Genomic DNA, 20,704 nt, shown 5'->3' on the forward strand with positions numbered 1-20,704 from the left:
GAGGTCAGGGAAGCCCCTGTGAATGAAGATACACTTATGAGATACATATTATTATTGTTTATTGTTATTGTTGTTGTTATAATTTATATATCGCCCTTCATCTGAAGATTCACTGAATCCCCATCAGATTTCTTGGGGGATAGAGCAAGGCAGATTCTTTGCTGCTTAATTTACCAAAATACTGAGCTCCAATTGTTTATTATATCTTCTTCATATCAAGGCATTAGCCTATTATTAAATTAAAAACCTATCCCAAAATAGCTCCAAGCTGGTGTTTCAGCACTGGCTGCAAAGGAGGGGGCTTCCACTGACACCCATTATTTTTATCAACACTAATCTGATCACACCTAGCGATCCATTAAAAAACTAGGAGAGCTGGGTAGGCCACCTATTTCCCCCCTGAGGACCCAAGTTGGGACTGCCCCCCGGGGAACTCCCACACCTATGCCTGCCTGCAATTGGCCAATTAAAGGTAAGCGGACTACATTGACGCTTTACCTAAACTGATCACATCAAGCACACATCTTAGCAGGTTTAGAATGCTTAAAGCACTTCAGGTATGCTATACTTACAACATGGGCCAGCGACACGGCATCCATGGGTGCACACGTAGCCAGAGGTCTTTGCTGCCCCAATCCCATTAGGCATGAAAAAAGACCTCCAATTGGCTTCAATTATTTGGGGATGATGGGCACTGCACATCACCTGGAGAGCCAGAGGTCAGCCACCTTGCCTAAGGCGGATGTGCGGCCTCATCCAGAACAGGTAAGCTGCTATGGCGGGTTGAATATAAGACACAGCCCTTAGAGTGAAGGGTTTATTGTACACCATTTTCAAAACATTTACAGAAAGGCCATTACAAGTAATTTCATAGCAACAAAATGAAACATTTCTGGGAAATTAGCTGCCCGAGCTAAAACAAGTAAACAAGGAAGTATTCCAGAGACAGGGTCATTTTATGTTAAAAGGGTAGCGGCGACCTTGGAGAACTGCTACTCGTTGCCAGATTTTCACTTTAACCATGTTTTTCAGAAGGAAGGAAAAGGCTTGCTCCATTTAGTCCATCAGTGACATAGCATATTCAAAATGAAAAAAAGGAAAAGTACTACTTGATGTATTTCTCCATGAACTTTTTGTGAAATTCAGACCGCAGCGTGTCATTGACAAATCTTTTGTCCTTTTTCATCTCATCGACTCCCTTTGCACAGTTCTTGAAGACCACATCATCATCCCATCTAAATCCAGGAAGAAGCAAAGTATGTTAACCGTGAGAATTAAAGAGAAAATGTGTGACATCACAACAAGACAAAAGGTAAGGAGCGTTAATCCATGCTATAGTGCAATAGCCACCAGTCACAGCCAGCAGTGATTTGTGGGGCTGTGCACTGGACTTGATGTGATTCATTATATATCTATGCTGACTTTTATTCACATGAATCACAAAGTGGCTTGCAAACAATAAATAACAACATAATAGAACATCATAAATCATATAGATCAATTAACAAATCATCAGTAAAACCATTACAATTCATAAAACACTATTAAAATAAATGAGGAAAACAGCACTATTGGGGGGGGAAATCACATTATAGGATCAAGTACTACAGCATTCATAATCTATAAGACAATATTAACAACGTTAAAAAAACAGCAACCAAAAAATAAACCTAAGCATACAATTAACATTCATTTAAAATATTCTGGAACTGTGAAATTGTGGAGAAGTTGGGAACAAGTAATTTAGGTGGCCATCCCTATGTAAAGCAAGCACCTCCATACCTCCTCTTCACTTTGAAGTTTGCCTGAGGCTGAACTGGACCAGTCAGGTTCAACAAAGGGTTCCCACTCAGGATGTTCTCCATCCGTATCCTCTCCTCTTCAGCTTTCTGCTCTAGTTCCTGGCAAGGTGAGAAAAAGATGGTCCGTGAGCTGTAACATAGACCCTATTTTCTGTTCCACCTGATTTTGAGGAAGCTGGGGACTTGGCCTCATAAAATTCCCAACCATCTTGTCCAGTCTATTTAGGTTTCTCTTTTCTGTTTTTCCTTCTTGCAGTACCAGGTTTTAAATTAAAGGCAGCTGTCACCATTACAGTGCTGAAAACAAACACACGGCAAATATTGGCTTGGTGTGCAGCACGAAACTGCTCTGGGGTTTTGGCTTTATGTATTCCCCTCAGCTTGGAACAATAAAGTCAAAACAATGGAAGGCTGATCTTCAGATTTCCCCACAGCAGGGCATGGTTATCTCTTGATATGAATTCTCTAGGAAGGACAGGGAAGGCTGTAATGGAGGCGGTATCACTCTGTACATCAAAGAGGGCACTGAGTCCAGAAAGCTAGACATCTCTCACCCACAAGCCTGGTTTGTTTGTCTGTATGGAAACCTGTGCATCTTCCTACATGCAGTTCCTTGTTGCCCATGGCGACCAAGCCAGGGCTTAAATATATATGGCAGATCTTCTGCATTAACAGATTCAGGACCAGCAGAGCATTCTAGAGGGGCCACATGCAGAAGGGTACCAGATTCAACTCCTACTTAAGATAATATTGGAGAGCAATGTTTAAGGCAGCTTGAAATATTGAAAGGGATAACTAGAGTTGGCAAGGGAAACAGAACGATTAATGCGATAATGAAAAACAAAAGGCAGCTGCATAGAGTTCTCCATCTTAAACAGCTTCTGCTGGCCTCTAGTGGCATCAAACAGTCATTTCTGGAAACTGTTTTCTGTAGCATTTGTATACAGCGGGGGTAGAAAACTGGATCCTGACATCCCCCAGCCGCCATGGAGCACTTGGGAAGGTGGGTGGGAGCTGCCCATCTGTCAATCACCTGGTGTCACCATGACATCAGGTGAAGAGTTTTCCTTTTTTTCCTTGGCTTGAATTAAAGCTGTTTGCAAAGGAACAGAACGTTCCTTTTGCCAATGTGGTTTAAACTGCACAGGGAAAGGAAGTGTTTCCCTGCAGGGCTTGCTGCAAGAACAGAGCAAGACCTGCTTTGCGGAAGGATCAGCTATAGTATGGAGCCCCTAGTTGCCACAAGCCAGGCTTGGCAAGAAAAAACAGAATGTTCACTCTATGGCTTCCAATCCATTTCGTCTGGGGACTGGATGTTCTCCCCTGAAGCTACACAGCAGCACAATTCTGCTCTGATGTAAAGTAACCAGGGCTAAGACTTCACTTTGGAGATCAGTGGATTACCCAAAAAGGGGACGGGGGTCGTTAAAACTATTTCTGACATAACAAAATCACGTACAGCGTGTGTCCATTAATGTTGTTTGTTGCTTGAAAGGCTAATTGCTTTGAAGTCTTCAGGCAGGGATTTAACACACACACACTTTGAAAGCTATATATACAAGTCATTAGCAGTGTAATGGCTGCAGAAACACCTGGCTTGCAGAAAGCTCCAGCTTAAGTCCCTACATTGTGTCTGCTTCAAAGGATTCAGGCATTGGACCTAGCAGAGACCTCTACAGGTTAAATGGGCCAATGGCCTGCCTATGGCAGCTTTTATAATAAGAATTAAAAGATGCTTACCTTTCGGGCCTGCTCCTCAGCCCGCTCCTTCTTGATCTTTTCTAGCTCAGCTAAAAGAGCAGCTGTGTCGTCGTCACTCTCTTCGTCATAGTCCTCATCTTCATCCTCCTCCTACAGATGCAGCGAAGTTTTAGCAAACACTGTCCCATCTCCTACACACCGTGGAAACTTAGGCAGAACTTTATGCGTAGCATTACAGACAACGGCATCCTATTTCCAACACAACGGATCAGGTGAACCTCCACATGAATGTCCTACACAGACATTTTTGCACTTTGCAATTTCCATAGGCCCATGTGATGTGCCAATATACTGCCACATGTGCTGCATGTAAGCTTTTAAGTTTAAGAACACCAACTGCAGTGCTTCAAGCTTGGCCTGTGTTGCCTAAGCTTACTAGCCAATCTCAGTATGACAAAATGCTCCATCAAAACAATTTGGGTTCAGCGCATCTTGTCAGTTTCCTCAAAATTGACAGTATAAAAATCATCCTCTCTTCTCTACATCCATATGACCGTACCATTTTAAAATGAAGTGACTGTTCCTCTAAAATTCAGGCCTGCGCCAGGCACAACCCACCGCACAGTGTGTGGCCCATCAGTTAAGTACTGTGGGCAAAACAGGTGCCTGACAGTCCATATATCATAGAATTCCACAGTCCTAGACAGGCAGACAGGTCAGAAGACTTATGGAGCCCCAGGTGGCTTGCAATGCACAGCTGCCGGGCTGTGTTTGCCATAGCTGATCGCAAGTTGCACATACCTACCCCAAAGAGGGCCTGCAGCAGGCGTGGGGAACCTGTGGCCCTCATATGTTATTGGGCTTCAACTCCCATCAGCCCGGCCAGCATGGCCAGTGGACGAGGCTGACACAAGCTGCAGCTGGGCAACAGGTTCCCCTCTATTGCCCTAGAGAGGCACCCCATGCTTCTGACGTTTAAGCAGGGAGAAGGATTATGCCAATAAAGGATGAATGAATGAATTTTGTCAACACTTCAGATTCTGATATTAGAAAGACTGTGTGCCACAGTTCCGCTAATGGACTACTATTCTGATAGCAGGGTTGTACCCATCAGGGTTCCTCTGCTGATGGAAAGCAGCTTGAGCCACTGTCAACTTCCATCAATAGATCGGGGTGTGATTTTCACCAACTCCCCCTTCCCACTCTATCTGCACCAGGGGCTTGGGAAAAATCTCCTGCCTCCCTGTTTTGCTGATGGAAACCTCTGTCAAAGCAAAAAAGGATGCAACCAGCCACCCAATGTAGCTGAGTGGAAATATTAAAGTGGCAATAACTTGTTTTCACTTCTTTTGATGAAGTTTTTGTTGGTGCCCCAACAAGAACCTCTCTACTGACTTTTAAAACTTCTGTTTTTCTGTCCAGGAAATACTGTTTCCCAACATCCAAGAATACATACGTCAGTCAAAGGATCGTCTGCATCCAGGTTAGCTGCAGGGATCTGATCTAGCCGGGGTTTCTTAGACACAGAAGAGGACGTTGTGTGCTCTGGGGAGCAAACGCACGAAAAACCGTAAGAACTTGGGTGACCAACAGCAATAAAAGAAAAGCGTGACCGAAACATAGAGAATCACCAACACTAAGCTTGCTGCGAACCCAAATGCAAAAATAAAATAGAATTACTAGAATCATATGAATGATTTGCCAACACAAACCAGTATTAAGTCATTTGTTGCATGTACAACCCTGCCTGGCATCATCTCACTCTCGGATCAAACTCCTTCAGATGTCTGGGGAAACCCACATTAAGGAGACAGACTTGGCTTGATCCTTGCTTTTTGGAAGAAGGTCTCAAAAGCCGAGGAAGGTATAATAATTCTCTCTTCTACTGCTTTGTTTTGCAATTCGCTCTCAGCTGGTTTCTCCTATTAAGCTCCTGGTACCCTTAACATTAGGGACGCAGGTGGCGCTGTGGGTTAAACCACAGAGCCTAGGACTTGCCGATCAGAAGGTCAGCGGTTCGAATCCCCGTGACGGGGTGAGCTCCTGTTGCTCGGTCCCTGCTCCTGCCCACCTAGCAGTTCGAAAGCACGTCAAAGTGCAAGTAGATAAATAGATACCGCTCCGGCGGGAAGGTAAACGGCGTTTCTGTGCGCTGCTCTGGTTCGCCAGAAGTGGCTTAGTCACGCTGCCCACATGACCCAGAAGCTGTACGCTGGCTCCCTAGGCCAATAAAGCGAGATGAGCGCCGCAACCCCAGGGTCGGTCACGACTGGACCTAATGGTCAGGGGTCCCTTTACCTTTTAACCCTTAACATTACCCCATCTGAGGAGCAAATTTGCGAGGCAGGGATCTATGTGGTGAGGGGATCTCTCCTGATCTTCCAATACTTGAACTTTTAAAAATGGGTTTAATGCAGGTTTTAATGATGTGAACTGCTTCCAGACTTTCCTCATAATAAGAATTATAAAATATTTTCATTCGATTTTTTTAAATATTTTAGATTTTGTTGAATGACCTGGAACTGTCCTTGAGACACAATGTGATTCCCGAGCAGCCTGCAAGTCACAGCCTGACCACCCCTCTGAAAGGGAAAATAATCTGCCAAAACAACACAGACCTCGCGCAGGCCTGTCTCTGTTCTTCTCCCTCACGACAACTCTCTCCCTCTCCTCCAGTTCTCTCCTGAAGTCACGGTTGCGTACCTCTTCAGGGGCATCCTGGGTGGTTTGTCTGAAAACAAGAAGCAAGCGCAGAAGCTGAAGGGAAGGAATTATCCACATACAGCTGACGCATTACAGTTGCTGTGACTATGAGAGGTGAAACATTCGTAACAAATATCACCTCGGCCAAATGCTCATGATTTTACTTATTACAAATCACTAACCCACTCTGAAGACTTCTAGAGCACCTCAACACATTTAAAAGGAATAATCGGACACTTAAAACAACAGAGAATAAGCTTTTAAAAAGAAACAAGTCTCCCTGGCAAAGGCATTCCGGGGCTAGAAGCCACCACAGAAAAGGGGGGGGGCTGGGGAAGGGCCTAAGAGAATGAAGGAAAGCATAGCATTTCAGGTACCCCATATGCCAAGCTGAATTGGGCTTTGAAAGCTGCTGTTTTATGGCAAATGGGTCACTGCCCCACCGACTTCAGGGTGCCCTTAGCCAATCCCCACCTGCCCCCTTTATTACTTATAACCAGCCCAGGGGCAATGTCTGTCAGCTTCCTCCTCCTCAGTCCGAGTGTTGCTCAACAGGGGGGAAGATGGGGACAACCCTAGATTTAGCTAGCTCTGGCTGCCTATGGCTCCGACCCTGTTCACTGCTGGTCTCCATTCTTTATCCTCTACCACTTCCAATGGGCAACAGCCACCATTGGCTTTTAAGGTTAAGGACCAGTACCAGAACTAGCAAAGTGGTACTAGGCAAGCTATTATTCTTGCAGCTTCAACCCACTTCTGCAGTATGGAGATAATGACACTGCCCAACATTATCAGTAGCTGCAAGATTTCAGCATTGATTTGGAAGCAGATCCCTTCAAATTACAGGTGCTATTATAACCCCACCGTACACGAGGGATAGGGAAGCTGAGGAAAAGGTCCCAAAAAGCACAGCAGCCAAAAATCAGTCAGATCTTTTACTGGTCCTCATGATGAGCCTGTTGTTAGATCCAGTTTAAACTGCATGCTCGTACCCATCTGGTTGTGGAAGATGCTTTGCCCTTATTGCCCATTTGTGAAGTTCTACAAGAATTCTAAGATGGCCGTACAGTGGTGGGAAATCTCTGGACTGCAAGCCTAATTAGACTCACCATGCTGACCCATTTGGCTCATGGGGCCATTTTGGTCAGCCAAAACCCATCTCCCATATACCTGGTGCCATATATGACATCACGTGCAGGGCAGGTGAAGATATGGTTTTGCTGAAAGCAGAATTTATAGGAACCATCGAGCAGCTGATTGCTGTGTCTTGCAAAGTGCTGTTTCTCTACCTATGCAGGTCTTCAAACTGCTCAGATAAAGAAAAATGGGTCACTGGCGGTCAAGTGACTGACAAGCCATTTGACACCCTCCTGTCAAAACTGGTCTGCAAGGGTGGGGGTGGTAAGGATCCGTATCCAATTCTCCACCCTTCCAGCAAAGTTAGTTTTGCAAAGACATCCATAAAAGTTAATCACTCACCCAAATTACAAAGAGTTTGTCTGCCCACCCGCACAGCATTTGTGCTATGCTGTTAGCCAGAAAGAAAACAAATAATGAAATCACTTTTAGTTTGCAAATGTTTTCCTGTAGCAAATCCTACCTGCCAAAGGGGCAGGAAAAACCATTCCCTGCTAAAGACAAAATAAAGGAACACTGCAGAAAACAATCCCCACAAGAAACGTAAACTGTTACCTGTATTTGATTTTAGTATGAGAGGGAAGATCTCGGCTGGAATATTGTTTGGAGAGCTGACTTAAGTCACCTTCTCCTTTCCCTCTCCCTCCTCTTGCAGGTTCAAATGTTGGTCTAGCTGCAGTAGTCATCTTTAATACTGTGAGATCAAATGCACATCATGGATGGATGCTAGAGCCTGCCAGAGCAAAAAAAGCAAAAAATCTAAATCAACATGCATAGCAAGCCTTATTACCACACACTGCAGTCCCACATAAAATCACTCCTCTGCGGCAGCTATTACATTTTTTTAAAAAAGCAAGATAGCTGCTTATGACGCATTGAGTACCATGCACAATTTGGTCCTGCGAGCCTAGGCAACAAATCAGGAAGACCCTGCCTTAATTCTCACCTCTACCATAACCTCACTACTTGGACTTTAGCAAGCCATTCTGCAATAAATCTCAACACCACACTCTTGTAGTAATGATGGCGATAGTACTGACATACCCGAGAGTTAGCCAACTGGGTGCCCTCCAGATGTTGCTGGACTCCCATCAGCCCTACCCAACATAGCCAAAGGTGATGGGAGTCCACAGAACTGGACTACAGTTGAAGGGCGCCAGGTTGGCTGCTCCTACCTTACAGGGCTGCTGTACGGCATTCAACTGGGTAACATGGGCACTGCTTGGAGCACTTGAAAATGCTAGGTGGGCATTGAGCATCACCTCCTTACCCTTACATTTTGTGCACTCTGGTTTCTGTCACAGTGTCCAATTGCACCAGAAGCGGTTTAGTCATGACCCAGAAAGCTGTCTGTGGACAAACGGTGGCTCCATTGGCCTGAAAAGCGATATGAGCGCCACAATGCCATAGTCACCTTTGACTGGACTTAACCGTGTAGGAATCCTTTACCTTTACCCTTACATTACGGCATAGGAACGGAGGCAATACTCTTCCATTCGCTCCTACTATTCTGCACTGATTCACCGAATAATCCATTAAATTGATATACTGTGATTCCCTCGTCATAGCTGTCAACTTTTCCCTTTTTTAAAAGGAAATTCCCTTATTCTGAATAGGATTCCTAGCAAAAAAAGGGAAACGTTGACAGCTATGCACCTCATTGTCATGTACAGTGGTACCTCTGGTTACGTACTTAATTTGTTCTGGAGGTACGTTCTTAACCTGAAACTGTTCTTAACCTGAAGCACCACTTTAGCTAATCGGGCCTCCTGCTGCCGCCGTAGCACAATTTCTGTTCTCACCCTGAAGCAAAGTTCTTAACCCGAGGTACTATTTCTGGGTTAGCGGAGTCTGTAACCTGAAGCGTACGTAACCCGAGGTACCGCTGTACTGCAAAAGGACATGCTTCGCATTTTAACCCCCTGCACCTTTAGTGCGACCCGCCTTTTTTCCGCTTATCTTTGTACAAAGAAACGGTAATGGCTGTTCTGAGGCGGCTTTGCTGCTGAAAAACAAATTCTGATTCTTAAAAAAACCGAAGCCATGCTCTCCCTGCGCGACAATCGACCTAAACCACCAGCGTCTCCTGCTATGCCAGGGGAGCCCTGCTGGGCCGGGCCAAAGGCCCACCCGAAGCCCCTGTGTCCCCCTGTTCTCACCCGTGGGCCGCCCAGGAGTCAGGACCTGAGGCCTCCCGCTCCTGCGACCCCCGCCAAAGGGCCTCCGAAGACGCCCCCTTCCCCCGCCCGAAAGGCTCACCGGCTGCTCCCTCCTCACGGGCACCAGGGCGGCGCGGCCACTAGGCCGGCAGATCCGTCGCAACCTCCGCACTCCCGGGAGCCACCGCGTCCAAGGCCGCAGGTGCGCGCGCAGACCCCGAAGCCATAGAAAATCCACAGGCTAGAAGGACGCGCCGCTCTAGTTTCCGGTTAAAATAAATAAATAAATATATTTATTTATATTTATATCTGAAGAAGTGTATCTGAAGAAGTGTGCATGCACACGAAAGCTCATACCAAGAACTAACTTAGTTGGTCTTTAAGGTGCTACTGGAAGAAAAAAATTTTTGTTTTGTTTTGACTATGGCAGACCAACACGGCTACCTATCTGTAACTAAATATATCGCGTCGCTCTGGGCATAAGCACGTCTATGGTCGTGCGATGGCTAGGCTGCGCGCGGCTTCAACTTTCGCCTCCTCGTGGGAAGAAATGGAGAGCAATCCAAGAGGGAGGTGGGGCTGGAGAAAAAGACTCAGGGAGGCTGAAATGCGCAAACACCATAGAGGATACCATAGAGATGGAGGTAGAACGTCTCCGCTCCTTTTTTCTCCTTTCCGTTGCGCAAAATGGCGGCGGCCAGTTGGAAACCGGAAGTTCCGGAGAGGCGCGCTTTACCACGCTGCTCGTAGAGTTCCGCCCTCGAGGACAACGCAGTGGCGGGAGTCGGGGAAAGGAACGGTCTGCTTACGTCACGCTGCTTAGGATGCCCCGCCCACAAAGGGGTGGTGCCTGGTCGGAAGTGAGATGATTGCTCCCCGTGAGTTTCTGTTGCCATGGTGATGGAGAGAGGCTGGAAAGGCTCGGAAGGGAACAGTTTCTAGAGCAGAGCAAAGGGCTTCTGAGTGTGTGCAGAGTTCTTTCCCCACCCCGCTCCGTAAAGATAATTTGCCGTCACGTGCTTGGACTTGCGGGGCATTGCTTCATAAACCACTTGCCTTTGTTCTTCTCTTTTTTACGGAATTGAAGGATAGCTGTGCTTGTCCCACCAGTTAGGGCACCTCGAGGGGCCCGACAGCTTTTCTTGAGCTACGGGGAGAGTGGTTTCCACTTCCAAACCTTCGTGACTCAACAGCTTCTTTTCACAGTAAAAATCAACAAGTTTTATCCCACTTCCCCCCTGTTCGGTGGTTCAAAGAAAGCTTTAAAAATCTAGTATATCTGAAATGCTAAAAGTCATGTTAAGCCACGAGAGGTCCTCAGGGAGCTGCAGAACTCACCAGAATCACTGAGGTGCTGTAAGGCGTTAAAGACAAACCAGGAGGTCTGTCTGGGGACCAGGGGCTTGTCCACATTTGAGTATTATTTAGCTGTTGTTGTTGTTGTTGTTGTTGTTGTTGTTGTTGTTGTTGTTGTTGTTATTATTATTATTGCTATTAAATTAGATTTATATACCACCCTTCATCCAAAGATCACAGAGCATTTTGCAACACTTTAAATTCATGGCTAAATTCACAGCCCCCATTCGGATTAGACCGGAGTAATCCACATCTGCATGTATTTGAAATTGTATATATCCTGGGAAGCAACTTCAGTCTTTCTTTGGGGTCCCTTCAGGCAGGTCCCAAACCAACGGATGACAAGAAAGGAGATTCTGGCTAAACATCAGGAGTAACTTTCTGAAGGTAAGTTCAACAGTGGAATGGACTCCCTTGGAAGGTGGTGGGCAGGTTTATTTCATTGTAGGCTTTTAAGCAGAGGTTGGGTGGCCATCTGATCTGTCAGGGATCCTCTAGTTGAGATTCCTGCATCGCAGGGGGTTGGAAAGGTCAACAACTTCAATCCTAAAAAAAGCTCTGCACCTTTGGTCGGCCCTCATGCATGTTCACTTCATCAAACCCGGCCCTCTTTGAAAAAAGTTAGGGTACCCCTGGGCTAAGATGACCCCTGGGGTTCCTTCCAACTCTACAATTCTCTGTTTCTAGGACCCAACTGGGAAGGCGCAAAAGGCTTAGGTGGGGCTAGTAGAGCATGTGCATTGTGTACAAAAATCTAGAAGTTCAGTTCCTGCCATTTCCAAAACTTGGCCAAATTCACGATATACTTCTAAAGCACAATGATACCATTTAAAACACTTTAAACAGTGGTTTAACAACAAATCCCTCTTCAAAGGGAAATCTCTTACCTGCAGCTCTGTGAGGGGAATAGGGGTCTTTAACAACTCACAGCACCCTTAACAAACTACAGCTCCCAGAATTCTTTGGGGGAAAGCCATGCATGTTCAAAGTAGTGTCATAGTATTTTAAATATATGGTGTGAATATGCCCTGGACAGCTGCTACCAGTCAGGGTAGACAATAGTGTGCAAGATGTTCCTACTTATTTTGACTTTTCTTTAATAGAGCAAGTCTGCAGTGGCTGCCTAGATTAACAATCCAAGCTTTTCATTTCAATGCATTGATGGTCTTCATATAATCGTGATGTTCCGACTATCAGCTCTTCCATTTCTTTGGGCTCCGTTTAGTTCTCATGTATACCTATATTTACCAGCTTATGTTATGCTTCTGATAAAGTGGCTAGAATATGCACTACCAAGGTTTATGCCACATTACTCTGTTAATTAAGGGGCCACAAGTCTATCAAGGTGTGGGTATCGTTTTTGCTGCAGCCAACTTACTGAAGTTCATGTTTTAAATTGACATCTCTCAAATGCTTCCACCCAGCAAAAATATGCAACTGTGCATACCAGAATAGCTAAGTGGAAGGCAGGGACCTTATCAAGGTTTCCTTTTTTCCTCCTGATTTGCCACTTGTAGATGGAGCAGGCAGAAATGTTTCTGAGGAGGAGTGGTAAGGAAAGAAGCTGTCCGTCCAGTTCATAACCTGCAACTTGAGTCCCACCCTTTCAGCAATGTCTCTCTTCCAGACCTGTCCCAGAATTGAACACGTGTGTGTGATACAAAAGATGCAAGCCCAGTCTTGCCTTCTGTGGAAACTTGGAAGGGATTTGACACTTGTTTCGGCAACAGTAAATATGAAAGCTATGTCAAGATACTAAATCTCCCATTTGTTGCCAGGTATTTACTTCTGGCAAAGAGAATCAAAGTAACACCTCATTCCACGTTAGGGCTTGCACAGAGGGTGTGATCTATAACAAAACCCTTTATTTAATAGGCTTAAGATCACAATGGATGGTTGTGATGATGTTCTGGCACTACAGACACGGTGCTCTGCGTTTAGAGTCAACAGCAAGGAACACGCAACTGAGATTCAAATTGGAGAAAGTGTGCACCCAAGGCCCCTCTCCCTTGGATTCTAATGCAGTAGATTTTGGGTTTTTTCTAAAGAATAAGATACAAAGATGCAACCATTTGAACAGTTGGTACGAGAGAATCCAGATGATATTCCACCTGCTGGTGCGTGTTGGCATCTGTCTGTCTCGGGAGACAATGGAGGAGTGTGCCTTTGGGGGTGAAGTCAAACTTTTGGAAGGTTGCAGTGCCTGCTGTGGCTGTAGAGACCGATATAGGAGAAACATGTTTTGTTACAGCTGGGGCAGATGAAGGTGTCTGGTTGTGTGTATCCTCTGGGAAATGGCGTGTTCCCAGTGCTTCTGAGTTACTGGCAAAATAGGATTGCATAAGATACTGGGCTTGCTGAAGAGCCACTAAGATAAGAAAACACCCACACACCATATATTCCCTCATTCTGTCCCCCTGACCAATAGAAACAGATACACCCTGCCTTGTTGCCACCTGCTTATCCTGTATATATCTATCAAAATATTACACAAAATGCCATTAAGTTTCCATGTTCTCCACTGATCATGGAAACTTTATGACATTTTGTAATCCCGAAGCTGCCATAGAGCAATTCCAGTTCATGGGGAATGCAATTCAGTATTGTTGGGCTCAGTACCCTTTGCAGGATTAAAAGTTGAAACGCCAATTCTGTTTCTTCTGGTTACGCTTCTGTGTTTCCTTTCACCTAAGGAATAAGTGCAAGGAGTTGTTTGAGGGTGGGGTTGGGTGAATATTTGTAGCCAGCCTATCAAACTGGCTCCGAGTGGTCAAGATGAAAGAGGGTTCAAAGACTATGCAAGCTTTACTAGCCTGACTCTTGGCAAGGCTCCATGCATTCTCGTTGTTCCCTGTCGAACTTCATCACCCGCCTCCTCCCATTCTTGTTCCATCAAACCTACAGCTGGCAACGAATGAAAGCAAGCTATGAACCCTTCCCATCTCTTGCCTGTTCAAGCCCTGCAAGGGCCAACTGACTTCTGCAACAGTTGAAATATCTCCTTTTCTATGTGGAACAAAAAATTCAGTCTGTCAGTCGCTGATTTTGTTGTAGCAGGCTGCTGAGAAAATCCATGATGATACTGAGGCTGCATGTCTAATATACATGCTTCCCTGAGAACAAGTCCCACTGAATGCAATGGGCCTTATTTTTTGAAGCAGGAGAGAAAAAACTTGCTTGTTTACCACCTGCTCACACTGTTCCTTTCTGCATGCATATTACTTGGGCCTTCTGTATGCAGAACAGATGCCTTACCATTGAGTACAATTTATCAAGAGCTCTGGCCTCTGCAGATAAGAGGGCTGCAGTTGGACTTTTTTTCAGTCCCCAGACATACAAGGGAAGGCAATGTGCTCAGATGCTGGACTGGAAGCTGCTTTCTTGTGCAGAGAAACAGCATAAAGCTCTCTTTGATCAGGAAGCACAGCAAAGCTTTAGGGCAGAAACAAAACATAGCGGGCGCTGAATATTCCAGGACCATCAGAAGCTGAACAGACCACAAACCCCATTTGTGACTATTGCACTTTTAAGTTATTTTAGACTCTGGAATTAATGGTCTTATAGGGAGATTCTCCTTTAGGCTGCAATGGGCCAACTTCAGGATACACCACCCTGGCTAAATTGGGAGCCCCTCCAGCTCATTCTGCCGAGTGGGGCCCTGGACGCGTGCCCTAAATTCCTGCCCTGGTGGCACCGCTGCAAAGAGTGTTGAATTGCACATTCTTCTCTTCTCCTGTTCGCCGTTCTGCTAAACCAACTGGAATGCAATGTCAGAAAACAAACCTCCGAGCAGATTCTTTACCCAGCAATAATATTTGACATTGCGATTGCCCATCTGGTGCGTATCCCTCTGCCAAAAACAGCAAGTTAAACACCGAAGCCTGCTCAGTAAATTTTGCTGGACAAGGATGAGGCGATGCCACCCTCCACAGGCGCCCAATGGATTAGCAGCTGAATCTCAGTTAAACACGGGCAACAGGGTGGTGCCCCCAGCTGCAGTGCTCTTCACCAGATGTTGTTGGACTACGATTTCCATCATCCCTGACTATTGGCTAAGCTGGCAGGGGATGATGGATGTTGTCGTACAACAGGATCCATGGACCCAAGGTTGAATAACACTGTCCTATTGCACTAGAGGGCAATAGGCTTGTCTAGGGGCTGCAGGGCATACACAGCTCTGTACTCCAAGAACTCACCGCTTCTTCCCACCCCATAATATCTGCCGCCTCACTCTGCCCAACGGTAGGGCCTGCTCTAGCTTCAAAGGCTGGCCTTGTGCCCAATTTGATCTTTGCACTGGTATGCAATCCCAGGCCATTACGCCTACTAGCTAAAGCAATCTGTATGACCCTGCAAGTCAGGCCAGTATTATAATATTAACCCGATTACAGATTGTGATGGAGGGGTGAGTGATAATGGTACCCATAAAAGCAATTGGTTCATTTCTGAGCTGAGCGATTTGCACTTCCGCTTATTATATTATTTCGTTATCTTTGCCAATTTCCCCAATGATTCAGAGCTCAGAATGAGAGCTTATACAGAAGATGGACTCTCAAACCCATCTGCTTCTCAGGCGGATCCTGATCAGGGCAGGCGCTCACATGTGCTTCTTCTTCCTCCTGAGTAGACTCACGTGTTGCCGGCTGGTCACACTGCCAGTGCCCTGAAGCACACCTTGGGCTTGCCATCTTCTCTGCCCTTGTGGCCATGGGTGTGTGTGTGTGTTTGACAAAATCTGAGAACCAGTAAGGGTTCCAGGCAACTCCTGTGGAGACCTCCAATAGCTCCTCAAGGTTGCTCCTCAGCGTTAGAGGAAAGGGGTATAGCTCAATTATAAGAGCATCTGCTTTACATGCAGAAGATCCCAATTTCAAACCCAGAGAGGGATGGGAGAGATCCCTGTCTGAAATTTTGGAAAGTCACTTCCAGTTGGTGCTGATAATACTGAACCATATGGACCATGGTTCTGAACTTGGCATTTCTATTCTGATTGTGTGGTGGTCAGCTGGGGAGGCCTGCTCTTCTTCCAAGAAGACCACAGGTTCCAGGTCTGGACCCTGGAAATTATGGTATTACATGGTGTTCCAGGTGATGTCCCATTTTACATGGAGCTCCAACTGGCTTCCCACCTGACAAGCTCCACTCTTCCTCAATGTCACCATTGCTGAAGTATCAGGTGCTCTCCAACCAACCACATCAGTTAGGATCACAAGCTTATTGTTCATTCTCGTAACTGGTGGAAAATACAGCTCCTCACCTCACACTAGCCCAAAGGGCTTTGCAAATTTCATGTTCATTTCGTGACTGATTGAATAATCTGTCAGTGGTGAACATTAGCAAGCTGTAGTCAAGCCAAGACATTGGTTGGCATGCCTGATTTTCCTAGATAGGCAGCCAATGGTACCTAAATGGAGTTCAAAATTACACTGGGCTGTGTATGACAGCAATGGCACGAGGGCTCTCATTAAATTGATTTCATGGGCTGCGCACACATATGACTGGCATGTCTATGAGAAGCCAAAATGACACAGCAGTTCCATTTAAACTGCATACCACAAGAGTGTATCCTATGATTTCCTCCTCCCCCCTCCAGTATCAGTTTGTAAGTCATCTGAAGTCTTTTATGTAATAAGTTGCCAGGTACCTGTTGATGTCAAACCTATTCTGGCTGTGTACACACTGTGCCGTTAACATACAATCAAAGCACATTTCCCCCCCCCTCAAAGAATTCTGGGCACTGTAGTTTGTTAAGAGTTGCTGGGAATTGTAACTCTGTGGGGGGTAAACTACAGTGTCCAGAATTCTTTGAGGGTAAGAATATGTTTTAAATAAGGCATAATGTGCTTTTTGCTCAATCATTTGGTTCCTTAGGACATCATATGAAGCAAATTTGCATTATTAACTGCTGAAGCCCTCTGCTCACGACCTGATGGTGCAAAATGGTGCTGGAGGTGTTTGGAATCTCACAGCAGGCAGGCATAGCGTGATAATATGAGGTGCAGTCCAGAAAACACTATCTGCTTGAAGCTGATAAAACAACTGGAGATTGGCAGACAAAGATGGCTTAGAGCAGAGCTGTGGCTAACCTTTAGCCCTCCGTATGCTGTACAGGCAACAAACAGGTCCAACTAATGCTTGACCCTGCCTGTGTGCATTGCAGGGACCTGGAATTGGCAGGAAAAGGGAAAGTAATGGGGTGCAGCGGGCTTATGCAGCCTCTGCTGTCAAGCACAATGACCTGGAAAGCAACCCCCATGCAAATTGGAGGTTGCCTGTACTATGACTCCTATCCAGGGCCGTAGCTAGGGGGTGGGCCCCCTGCCAGGGGCGCAGGCGATGGGGGAGGTGCAAAATCGGCTTTAAAATATGTCCATAAATATAAATATTGATTATTGCCTCATAAGAAATGGTTTTGAATAGAGGGTGAATTGAATGGGTGGGGTTGGGGATGGTGAAGAGGCAGAAGGAAGAGTTAATTTGTCCGTGACTAGGGGACACATTCTGAAGGAAATCAGCCCTGAGTGCTCACTGGAAGGACAGATCCTGAAGCTGAGGCTCCAATACTTGGGCCACCTCATGAGAAGAGAAGACCCCCTGGGAAAGACCCTGATGTTGGGAAAGATGGAGGGCACAAGGAGAAGGGGAGGACAGAGGACGAGATGGTTGGACAGTGTTCTTGAAGCTACCAACATGAGTCTGACCAAACTGCGGGAGGCAGTAGAAGACAGGAGTGCCTGGCGTGCTCTGATCCATGGGGTCAAGAAGAGTCGGACACGACTAAACGACTAAACAACAACAAGGGGACACAATCTGGACGGTTCTGCCAGGGGCGCAAGATCACCTAGCTATGGCTCTTCTCCCATCATCCCTGACTCTTGACTATTGGTCATGCTTGCTGGAACTGATGGGAGCTGGATTCTGAATGGCCATAGCTGAAAGGCCATAGCGCCCCCTCCCCATTGTTTGTTCCCATACCACTTCCTGTCAAATAGGCTTTCTATTACAATTCTTAAACAGCACCGTGTAAATTAATTTGACTTCCTCTTCAATATCTCTGCCTGCCTTTCTCAGGAGATCATTCACAGATGTTCATCAGGTAACATCTCATTCAGGTGAGCTGATGATGTACATCTGCATATGACCTCCTTAAAAAGTCAGGCACAGATGCACAGGTAGAGATCAAAGTTAATCATATGGTGCTGTTTTAAGTTTGCAATGGATGGAAGGCTGCCGCTAAATTGATAGTTTGGGTGCATGCAGGGCAGGTCCAAGGCATTTTTCTGCCCTAGGCGAAGGACACAACTGGCTCCCTACCCCATTCCACATAGAAGAGTCACCGTCAACAGTGGGGATGGGATTGCATCCTCCACTGCAACTGGGGCTGCAGGGTAGTTTAGCAGGGCTAATGCACGCATGTAACACACATAGCTCTGTCTTCCAGCAGAGTGGAATAGCTAGGATGCTTCAGAAGAACAGCCAGGGAGCCCCAACTGCCACCCTCCCAGCAGCTGCTGCCTGAAGCAGTTGCCTCACTTTGCCCAGTGGCAGAGCCGGCCCTGCAGATATGTCTGGTGCAGGTGTGGGAATTGTAAATGGTTGATTTAACAAAGGAAAATCACATACCACAGGAGTGAATTGGCATCTCCACCAGTAAGATACATAGTATTTGTGGTCGCTGGTGCAGGCAGTGCGCTTACCTGACCTGTCACTGACGTCGCTTTGAATTACCAGGAGAGAAAGGGGAGGATTGAGATGGTGACCAGTTTGGGGCAGTGCAAACACACCGGCAGAATGGTTGGATTTGCTCTTCCAGTGCATCTTCACTGTGCTGACCCCACTCTGCATAAGTGTTGCCCTGCTGACAGCTACTCATACATAGTGATTTGTTAGCAGTTTATAAGTAAGTCGGAATATAAATCTTTTCATGTAATAAGTGGCTGTGGGGTTGCTCATGTCAGAAAGGCCGTAGCTCAGTGTTAGAGCATCTGACTTGCAAGCAGAAGGTCCCGATCCCTGGCATTTCCAGTAGGTTTGGAACAGACTCCTGTCTGAAAACCTGGAGAGCCGCTGCCAATCACTGTAGACAGTACTACGTTAGATGCACCAAAGTTCTGACTCGGTGTAAGGCAACTTCCCATATTCCTATTTCCTGTAATTGGATAGAATTAAAGTGGTTCAAAGCAGACCAGAAATTATTGTGTCATTCAGGCCGGGACACATCAGTGCTCAGGTGAACACACCTGCAATGCATGGGTGTCCTGAAAATGTGAAATAATAATCTTTGCTCATGTGCAGAGTACACCACGCCAGATTAATCATAATAAACTTCTTGTGTCTCAGATTACAGAGAATTATCTCCCAGGTGAACAACAGTTCAACAAGTTCTTGTCCCTAATTTTTAACCTTTTTATGTTTTATATTTTATATTTAGTTCATTTTGAAAAACCAATTTTGCCTTATAAACATCAATAATTATACATCCGTGCTTATTCTTAAAAGCCTTTTCCTAAAGTCGACCTAAATTCCCTTCCACGATTTCCTCAATTCTCATACAAATAACAAAACAAAATAAAAGCAAAACAAATTATAATTATACACCCTTTGGATTCCCAAACTCCACCCCCCCTTTTCCCGGTTCCAATCCCCAATAATCGTCCATCAATCTACTCTCAGCCTGGAGACCTCACGTCCGAGGCTCTTAATTCTCTCTCAATTCCTCTCTGCCGGCTTTTTTTGATAGTCCTTGGTATTAAACACCAAATCTCGGAGAAGCTCTAGTCCAATAAAGTCCATGTTTCTTCCAACCAGACCTCCATACTTAAAAGTGGAGCCTAAATCTTGTTTCTTACTCCTTTCAAATCCAAATGTCTCCAAAGCTCCAACTTCCACCTTAATCAGATTTGTAATCCTTGGGTCTTCAGATCTCCACACAAGGAGATCTCTCCATTCTTCAGTCTCCAATTCAAACCAAATTTTCACCATCAAGTTCTTATTTTCCTTTGCAGCCATCATGTCAGGCCTCTGGCTCTCCTTTATCATCTGTAAAATTACAGCTCCTCCTTCCTTTTTCTCAGGAACAACATAAATCTCTTTCTTCACACTCTCAAAGCTCTCAAGTTTCTCTTCTTGTTCAGCTGCATGGGCTTCCTGAGACAATTCCTTATCAGATTCAATGAGTTTGTTTACTGTTAATCCGTGACCAGGGAGAAGAGTCGGCAGAAGAAGATTGGAAAAAATTTAAGGACTATTTACAGAAATATTGTAAAATTAAGGATTGTTGAATGATGCTGGATTGAAATTGAGTGGTTTCTAGCTGTAATGATATAAAGGAATATGAAAAAAAAGGATTGGATAGAAAACAAGGTGTTTATAAGCTGTAATGCTTTAAGTTAAGGATTTGCTGAACAAATAATTTGAAATGGAATACAAGAAGGGGAGGTATGAGGAGGTCAGAGAAATATGTTATGGAAAAGTATGTACTATGAACTATATGTTGTTTTTTTAACTTTTTTGTTTGTTTTTTGTTTGCATAAAAATTGGAAACTTTAATAAATATCACTTTAAAAAAAAGAAGAGAGAATTATCTCCCAGGTGTGGAGAAGGATCTGGATACAGACAGGCATAGAGTCCAAACTTTACATTTTAGAAATTTACTGAAAAATCACAAAAAAGCAAGCAAGAAATAATAGCAGGATTTTCCTCCATTTCTCATTCAATAAATTTTGAACTTAAGTTAGGGGAGAGACTTAGAATCATAGAATCATAGAGTTGGAAGAGACCACAAGGGCCATCGAGTCCAACCCCCTGCCAAGCAGGAAACACCATCAGAGCACTCCTGACATATGG

The 20,704-nt window shown here is 45.3% G+C and overlaps 1 protein-coding gene across 2 annotated transcripts; it reads right to left on the bottom strand.

Annotated features, from left to right (window-relative positions):
- Positions 1–803: 803 nt before the first annotated feature.
- CWC15 (CWC15 spliceosome associated protein homolog) lies at positions 804–9,726 on the bottom strand. Of its 2 annotated transcripts, none has more exons than XM_053385650.1 (7): positions 9,603–9,726; positions 7,899–8,076; positions 6,122–6,234; positions 4,960–5,048; positions 3,543–3,653; positions 1,783–1,901; positions 804–1,235 (listed from the first exon to the last, which is right to left on the bottom strand). In XM_053385650.1, exons 2-7 carry the CDS (start codon positions 8,027–8,029, stop codon positions 1,106–1,108), a joined length of 693 nt encoding a protein of 230 aa, XP_053241625.1. In that variant the 5' UTR covers positions 8,030–8,076; positions 9,603–9,726; the 3' UTR covers positions 804–1,105. The 2 variants fall into 2 exon arrangements, with proteins under 2 accessions (XP_053241625.1, XP_053241626.1); XM_053385651.1 differs by lacking the exon at positions 9,603–9,726 and adding an exon at positions 9,503–9,565.
- Between the last annotated feature and the right edge of the window lie 10,978 nt (positions 9,727–20,704).

This window comes from Podarcis raffonei, chromosome 4 (assembly GCF_027172205.1).
Source record: "Podarcis raffonei isolate rPodRaf1 chromosome 4, rPodRaf1.pri, whole genome shotgun sequence".
Lineage (NCBI taxonomy): Eukaryota > Metazoa > Chordata > Lepidosauria > Squamata > Lacertidae > Podarcis > Podarcis raffonei.